Consider the following 9,257-nt stretch of genomic DNA (forward strand, 5'->3'; position numbering starts at 1 on the left):
ATTAGTATAGAAGTACTACTATTTAATACGTCATATTAAATGCATTTAATTAGTTTTAAAAAAAGTATTATCTAAAATAAGTGACGTATTTTAAAAAAATTGTCACAAATAAATGTCATATTTGATATTTTTTTAATGTAATAGTGATGGTTCTTTTTCACTAATACTTCCAAATAAATATTAGGTTAGTTTTTTAATCTAATATCAATACTATTATATTTTATCTATTTAATAAAGTTAGTTTTATAAAATTACTATTCCTTATAGTTTATTTATTTTTCTTTATATGTGTGAAATAACATAAGACAAGGACGAAGTACAACCTATAATTTTAATATAATATATTATATATTTTAATAAATATCTTTTAGTTATGTTTTTTTAAAAATAAAAACAAATTTTTAATTTCTTAAAATGATTTTAAGGCACTACCTAAGTTTCTAAAATTGAAATTATTAGTAGTTATCCACTTATCCAAGACCATTGGTTAAAAACATAAAAGTAATCTTTCTATAAAAAAATATTATTAATGCCTTTTTACTATAATTTTAATGTGAACTTCAAAACTCAATTCAAACTATATAAAGTTCTAAACCGAAAAAAAAAATTGAATAAACCATCAACAGTTTTTTTTTTTTTTTTACAACCGAACCATCAACAGTTAAAAAACCAAAAATAAGAAAATGCAAATTTTCATTTGATTCAATTTAATTATGTTTAAAATCAAACAACCCGCTATGGATCATCAAATAAACCTTAACCTAAACCTATAGTTTTTTTACTTGTGATTTCTAATATGGATCAAGGTGTGATTTATGACAAAATTGATATTCTGAACAAATTTTTTTTTATATTGATTAATTACTTAACTTTTTATTTAATATATATTGTTTCTTAAAGGAAAAATTAGTCACTAAATAAATCCATGCACTAATTATAAATCTATTTTTATTCTAAATGATGAATTGTTTTTACTACTCATAAAATATAAAGTGTCTTTTTAAAAAGAAACATAACAACAATCAAAATTATCATTCAATTCAAAATGTAAAATATTAAAATAGTTTGAATTTGACATATAATTACAAAATTATATTAAATTTTCTCTATCACCTCACATGTGTATTCAAGGTTTAAATTTAAAATCATAGTTTTAAAAATTAAAACGATGATCAATCCAATCAAAATACTAGATCATTAATCAAACTAATGAGTCACTAATTAAATCACATAAATCATAAACCGATTACAAGTAATATAAAATTCGAATTATATATATATATATATATAAGGTGGCTTTATTGGTGCTGTCATGGACTCAGGTTTAAATCCTAATACTTGATTGCATGACTGATTTGATAGGTAATCCGATTTGATCAGATTTTTAGTTAGCCCGAGTTTTAAAACTATGCTTAAAACTACTCGATAGGCTGAAAGCCTATACCAGGTGTATGGATATATAGTGATTTCTCCTACTACTCTTTAAAATTAAACCAGGTGCTCACTATGATCATGAATAAAATAATCACATTTGCTAGGATTATCATGTAGGAAGGCATTATTTATTATGTGGGCTAACGTGAACACTTGATATTTATATTTCCCGTGTCGGGTACTGGAAACCAAAGATAATGTCTAGACACAAACTGCTACGCCAAAATACTAGCTTCAACGCAGCTTGTCTTTGACTCTTCTTTCTTGGATCTTGAAGAGCCATTTAGTTAGCTAGATCTGAGTTTAGGAAACCTAACAAACTACACATAACTACTTCACTCACTTGTGTTTGAGCCTTTCCACCATCAAAATGCTGAGTGAAAGTTCCAACACCCACAACTCATCTAAAATGTCCTTCAGAATAACGAAGGAGGATGGGTTCTTCTCTAGGCTAATAGCCAAGGAAACTACCACCCCCAACTCTTCTTCAAGGATCTTCTACTACGGAGAAACTTCGGTTGCGGTTCCTTTCACATGGGAGGCACAACCTGGTACCCCGAAACACCCTTTGTCAGAGACATCTTTGCCACCTCTTACACCCCCACCTTCCTACTTTTCAAGCCCCAAAAAGTCCCACAACACCAAGAGAAGAAACTACTACTCAAATAAGGCCAGCAACATATTTTCAAGCATTTTTCTGAGGCTTGTAGGATCAAGAAAGTCTCTTCATAATCATCATCATGTGTCACCATCGTCATCTTGGTCGTCACCTTCTTCATCGTCTTCATCTTCTTCTTCGTGGTCTTTGGCGCATTATAATAATAATAATAATAACTCATCGCCCTCGTTTTCCATGAGAGACAAAGGTCGAGGTCAAGGAGGAAGAAGCAGCAAACACAACAAATGTTCTAATGGATTTAGAGGCTGCTATCCCTTTGGCAACATGAGGAACGCAAATGTAAGCCATGGTAGTGTGGACTAATTAATTAGTTAGTTTAATTTGATCTATTTTGGAAATTAACTATTCTGCATGATTTTAATATTTTTGTAGAGATCTTCGAAAGTTTATATAGCTGCTAAGTGCTAAGTGTATTTATTTGGAAGATGTTAGTGTTGGACTTGGATGTGTCAAGCATATACATTCATGATTTCTTATTTTATATATAGTTCGATTCAAAACATTGGTTTTTAAGTTTAAAATATTCCTTAATATTATTTGCATTACATTTTAATATTAATTCATATTCGTACCATTAACATTAACATTAATTATAACAAAATACACCATTAATATTTTTTTGTCAAATATACCATTAATGTTAACTAACATATATACATACTGATACTTAAGATTTATATACATCTTACAGGAATTGGATACATATATTAATTAAAAACTATCTTTAGATTCAAACTCTTGTTCATAAAGATTGATAATTAATCTTAGAGTTATGCATTATTTCGTGTTTAAAAATTTGATTGATTAATGATTTAATTAATTACATTATCAATATAAATTTTTATTTAGAGCTGTTTTTTTAATCTATTTTATAATACTAAAATATCTCTATAACTTAAATTTTAATGTTACAAAAATCTCTATATCCATTTTTTTTTTTGCGACTATCGTAACCGGTGGAATAAAATTCAATATATTTCCACAAATTTTATTCTTTTTTTTACAGACAAATTTCAGGGAATTGACCGGGACTATTAAGATTTAGTTTCAGTTCAAAGTTTAATCACAGTTAAAAGTTCACTGTATCTTTTCAGGGATGTGTTCTACAAATCAAATTCAAGACTCTCCACAAGCTTAATTTATATTTTGTGAATTAAAAGTATAATGTAGGTTGTACTTATATATATATATATATATATATATATATATATATATATATATTCTTTAAAGTAAATAATTATATGAAACAAGTTGTTAGTAGAGTGAAATTGGGTTTGCATTCCTTAAACAAATTAAATCTCAAACTTAAAGCCTTGTGGATGAAGAAAAATAATGAGTACTTCCCACTTATAATATACTAACTCAAATAAAATAAATAGCGAGATGAAAGTTACAAAATATTTAAAATAAAAAATTTAAATATATTTTTAGTCTTTATAAATTATACTTATTTTGTTTTACATCTTTTATAACACTTTACATATTTTTTTATTATTTAAAGCATTATTTAAAATATTAAAAGGATGAAAAATAAAATAAACTTAATTTACAATAACTAAAAATAAAAAAATAATTTTACAAAAATAAAAAAAAACATAAATTATAAGGATTAAAAAAATATTTAAACCAAATAAAAGAAATAAATGTGTGTAAAATTAAACATTGATCCAAAATTATAATTTTTTAATAAGGAGACCAAAATAAAAAAATAAGAATATCAAAATTATAGATTAAGAATTATAAAATGACCAAAATTATAATTTAGTTTTTAATTTAATTTATAATATTTTCATAAATTTAAATTTTATTTTAAAAATATTCATAGAATTGAATTAATTAGTTTAAGGGGTGATTTTAGTGATAATATTAATTTAGTTGTCAATTGTATAAGTTAGACAGAAGTATGTTTTAATTAAACTTAAATAAAATCGAATCACATGGAGCACAAGTTGTTCGTAAATCAATATACTGACAAGGCATATGAAGGGAAGTTTCCTTTCTCACCACCACTTTAGCATTTTTGTTTCGGGGAAATGCTAGCAATAATAATAAAATATAAACTTAATATCCACCGGTCAAGTTAAATCGATTTAATAAAGTATGTGATTTTTATTAATTTTTTTGTATATTTCTAGAATTTATCTTTGATTTCTTGGTATAAAAAAAATATAAACATGTTTTTATCAGATTTGACGAGACGAGACCTGGTCGTGTAGTACTCCTTTGTGAGCCTCTTCAGGAGATGTGGTAAGACTACATATAAACACAATCCAACGCTCTCAAAAAAGTATCAATAATATGTGAGAATCAAAATGTTCTACTTAATTCTTGATGATTTATTATATTAAAAGAGATTGAATTATTTAATTTTAATATTCTTATTTTTAGGTAATGTAAATAGGAAAAGATAAGATAATTATTTTATTTTTTCTCTAATAAAAAATATTTTCTCTAGGATTATACATTTATCATAGAATAGTTATACTTATACAACAAATCTCACAATAAAAAGAGAGAAATGAAAAAAAAGTGAGAAGAGAGAAATTTTGATAAGTAATAAATAATATGATAGAGAGAAATAAACATATAAAATAATGTTGTCTAAACTGTTGTAAAAATTATTATATATGTATCATATATCATTATTTCATAGAGAGATAAAGTTTTCTTCTTACCTTATTTAAATTATTTAGATAGTCAACTATTTAATTTGGTAGTTAGCAAATTCGAGTGGATCAAAACTTAATTTTTCTAGTTTTTCTAATTAGAAATTTGTTATTTTAGTCTTCCAAATAATAATTTGTAATTTTTTATATCTCAAATTCAAAAATTATGGGTTTAGGATTCGTTTGATTTGATGAAAAGCATAAGATAAAACAGGACAATTATTTAGTAAAAAGAATAAAAACAAGACAATTGTATGTCCTATATTTGTTTAAAAAAAATAATGGAAAGAGATTAAAAACATTTTTTTTAATTTAAGAGATTCATAAATATAAATTTTTATTTGAAAGACTAAAACCGCCAATAATTTTGATAGAGTTGTTTCTAAATCTATTAAATTCGTATTAAATCCCAAGGCTGACCTTCTGTCATCTTGTTCCTGTCCAGCGGGTATGTCTATGAGGAGAGTATAGATCTTGTCTTTCGTGTTTTTCTTTCTGCTGTATTAAAAATTATATTAAACCATTAAATAAATTGAAAATCAATTAAATCATTAATTGCAATAAATGAAAATTAAAAAAATAATACCAATTGATTCAATTTGTACTTCTCGTGTATAGAATTAAATTAAAGTAAAGTAAATTAAACAGATGCTACTCTAATTATACTTCTCATGTATTGAATTTTTTTATGGAATTAAATTAAAGTAAAATCATATATATATATATATATATATATATATATATATATATATATATATATATATATATTAACATGAATGTAAAAATCAAAGTTGTGAGATAATTTAACAATAAACAAATAAATATAAACATTAAACTTTTTTTACTTTTACTGCATTTAACTTTCCATCTATGTGCAATAAAAAAAAACTTTTCATCTAATGTTTTTATCTTTTAAATATACTTAAATGAGGAGGGATATAAACATGTAGTTACTCCAAAAAAGTAATTTTAAAAAATTTATTATTTATTTTTATCATTCATTTTCTTAAAAATTAATGATTTTAAACTATAATCAATTTTTACCATTAGATTTAAAAAAACGAATAACAAAGATGAAAACTAATTCTCTTATAATTACTTTTAAAGAGTAATTTGATCTTTCATCTTCTTGAAAAAATACCCTTAAGAGAGTAACTTTCCAAGAGTATCTTTACTATAACATGTTTAATTATGTTTTAATTTTAAGAAACCATAGTTGACGTAAAATAAAATATAAAAAAACATAGTTTAAATAAGTTATATTGACATAACACTATATTTCAACGTTCTTTTAAGATTATAAAATGCAAATAATAGTTATTAACGTACAAACTCAATTATAATAAATTTTGGTTTTTTAACACATTTTCATAATTATTTTTTCCCACGTTTGAATGACGAATTAGTGATAGGATTGAACAGATTGGGATAGCTTCTATGTATCCAGATCGGGCTTTTATAATACGTCCAAGATCAGTAGATCATGAACAATCAACAACTAACTTCACTTTAATGCGTCCAAATATTTGGACAATGAAATTATGTGAATTGAGTACTGATATATTTTCTTATAATTTTTTTCTACTATTTTATAAAATAAAAAATAAAAATAAATGCGTTTAATCTCTTAAAAATATAAAACATATTTAATATTTATTACATAAAGAAAGTCAAAAAAATAGAAGAAAAAAATTGTAACAATTTAAATTATTCATGTAAATTTATCTACTGTTTTCCCCAGCGAATCTGGGCTTGATTCGAGCTCAGGCCCAATCTTTGTATTCATGGCTTTTAACCTTATTTCCGTTCTTTAAAAAAGAAACAGATTTAAAATACACTAAAGTTCTCAAGTCTCCGAGAAAAAAAAAATTAATAAGTTATTTGAATAATGTATTTAAAAATTATTTGAAATTATGTTAATTTATTGAAATATTTTAACCATTTTAAAAAATCAATTTTTACACTAATAAGCCAAAAAGAAAGATTTTGAAATCAGTAGTCTTTGGATTCGAAACTAAAAATCAATACTGACATCGAAATTCTCTCTATTCATATAATAAGAAATGCCTTATTCAAATTAGGAATTTCAAAGTTAAAATTTTTGAATTATTTTATCTAAACAAAATATTTTCAAAATAAAATAGTTTTAATAAAAGTTAATTTAAATTTGAAATATTTCAAGATCTTTAAATAATCTTAAAATTTCTCATCTTAACACTATTATAATTAAATTTTACTCCCTCCGTCTCTAGTTATAAGAGTGTTTTCTAAAATTTATTTTTCTTTTTTATAAAATTATTTTTTAATTTTTAGATACATTAATTATTTTGTTTCTTCTTATATACCCTTATTTAATTATTTTATCTCCAAATAATAATAAAAAACAAATAAGTTAATAGAAAGAAAAAAATTAATAATTTTAAAATTATAATATAAATAATCGACAAATTTAATTCAATAACTATTTTTCTAAAAAAATATGATGAATTAGTCAAAAGATTACTACTTATCATCGATTTTGCGTGAAAACCGACAAAAGTAGTGTAGTATGTAAATTTTGTCATGCGATTTTGATTGTCCGATTTATATGACAACTAACAACGTGTGCAAAAGGATTTTCCTTGAATCTTTTATCAGATCGGGACCATCATCAATCACTGAACACTGATATCTGCCATCACAACAATGAAAAAAGATGTCATAAGAAAACAATGAAAAAAGAAAGAAAGAAAGAAAAAACAATAATTTTGCTCGAGTCCAGCGTTGCTTTATTACTTTTTGCTTGTAACAAAAATGAAAAAAAATAGTAAAAAAACAAAAATGAAAAAAAAAATAGTCAAAAGTTTGAGACTTGAGAGGGTTATAATTTCTCTTTTGAATAACTGTTTTTTCCCCTGAAAAAGTATATTTAAGAAGGGTAAAGACTTAACAAGGTACAATCTGACCATAACTTCACGAACCCAAAGCTATTTGACCTAAAAGAGTTCTAAAAAACGGGTTTAATGTATTTTTTAGAGAGAATAAATTAAAACAGACAAGTTGACTGCATTTGCTTGTTGACCTTCCAATAAGTTTGTCATAGTTTGACTTAAAACAGCCACTCAAATGCTCTAGCACTAATTTGTCTGGGTCTGACTTGGTTTGCAATTTGAAAGATATGTTTGTTATCTAAGTTGTCTAACTCAAGAGGCGGCGAATTAAATTTATAATTTTTTTATTAATATACTTTAATTCTTTTTCATACGATAAATATGATAATATATCACAATATTGATTAAAAAGAGAAAACCCAAACAATTAAGATCTCTACCAATATAAATAAATATAATAAATTTATAATAAAAGTAAAGAGATAAGAAAAAAAAAAGAATTACTAACTTAATTTATTCGGATTTGATCACACTTCTTGTGTCTATATCTAGTTTCCAAACAACTTCTTGAAATGTTTATTATCTTTCAATTTTTTTTACAACAAGAAAGCACTCATACACTTTGAGATTCCTCACCATTTGTGTTTGAGTCTCTCAAGAATCAAGTGATATCATATTCTTGTTCTTATAAGGGATGTCTCACCTTTTTCAAAAGTTTAGGCAAAAAATATAAAAGAAATGTTATAAATTGAAGCATTAGAAGGTTTCTCAATAATAGGTGTATTTGGGATTTTTTTTTTCTTCCATAAATGCACTCTTTCTCTCTTTTTTTTCCGAATATACACCACTTTGCAATTTAATTCTCAATCTACACTACTTTGGACTTGACTTTGTGTTTTGATTCACACCACTTTGCAAATGAACGTGACCAAAGAGATCCGACAGCTGCAAACTTAAATGAACGTGAATACACTCTTTTTTTTTGTTTTTTTTTTAATTTAAAATATTATAAAATATAAATATTATATTATATAATTTTTAATTGGTTTTAAAATTACTTAATTATTAAATTAAATTTTATAATTTTGTTTTTATTTTTTATAAAAGAAAAATAAAAAAATTGGATAAAATTAGAGTAAAATTTTTTAGTTACGTTGTATGTAATTTTGTAGTTAAATTTATGTGTTGTTGATATTTTTTTGTTATGTTCGTTAACTAAAAAATAAGAAAATTAATTATTAGTATTAAAACAAATTAAAAAATACTGTTAAAAAATAATTGATACATCTATCTTATACAATAGACATCAAATTTTAAAGTGTAGTAACTGATATGATAGTCCAAAATAATGAAATATATTAAAAATACAATTATAACGCAAATATGACAAAATTAATTATGATGTGAAATATGCTGTGCAGGATATAATTACACACTATAACACTTTAAAATTGTCCTAATATATCTCCATTTTAAATTTTTCTTTAGCCAAATCTAAAAAATAATTGTGCAACTAAAAATATTATACATGTAAAAAATATAACGGATGGTAATTTTTTTCTCAATTTTATTTAAACATTTTGATTTCCGTTGCTAATCTATATCAAC

The 9,257-nt window shown here is 24.0% G+C and overlaps 1 protein-coding gene across 1 annotated transcript; it reads left to right on the forward strand.

Moving 5' to 3' along the window:
• Positions 1-1,514: 1,514 nt before the first annotated feature.
• On the forward strand, positions 1,515-2,617 carry LOC100818751 (putative protein TPRXL). The gene has a single exon (XM_003538455.5). The coding sequence runs from the start codon at positions 1,805-1,807 to the stop codon at positions 2,414-2,416; it is 612 nt and encodes a 203-aa protein (XP_003538503.1). The 5' UTR covers positions 1,515-1,804; the 3' UTR covers positions 2,417-2,617.
• Positions 2,618-9,257: the final 6,640 nt, after the last annotated feature.

Source organism: Glycine max, chromosome 11, assembly GCF_000004515.6.
Source record: "Glycine max cultivar Williams 82 chromosome 11, Glycine_max_v4.0, whole genome shotgun sequence".
Lineage (NCBI taxonomy): Eukaryota > Viridiplantae > Streptophyta > Magnoliopsida > Fabales > Fabaceae > Glycine > Glycine max.

Bases quoted from the DNA above. Each gene is read 5' to 3' on its own strand.
- LOC100818751 (XM_003538455.5), top strand. From the start codon at position 1,805: ATGCTGAGTGAAAGTTCCAACACCCACAACTCATCTAAAATGTCCTTC.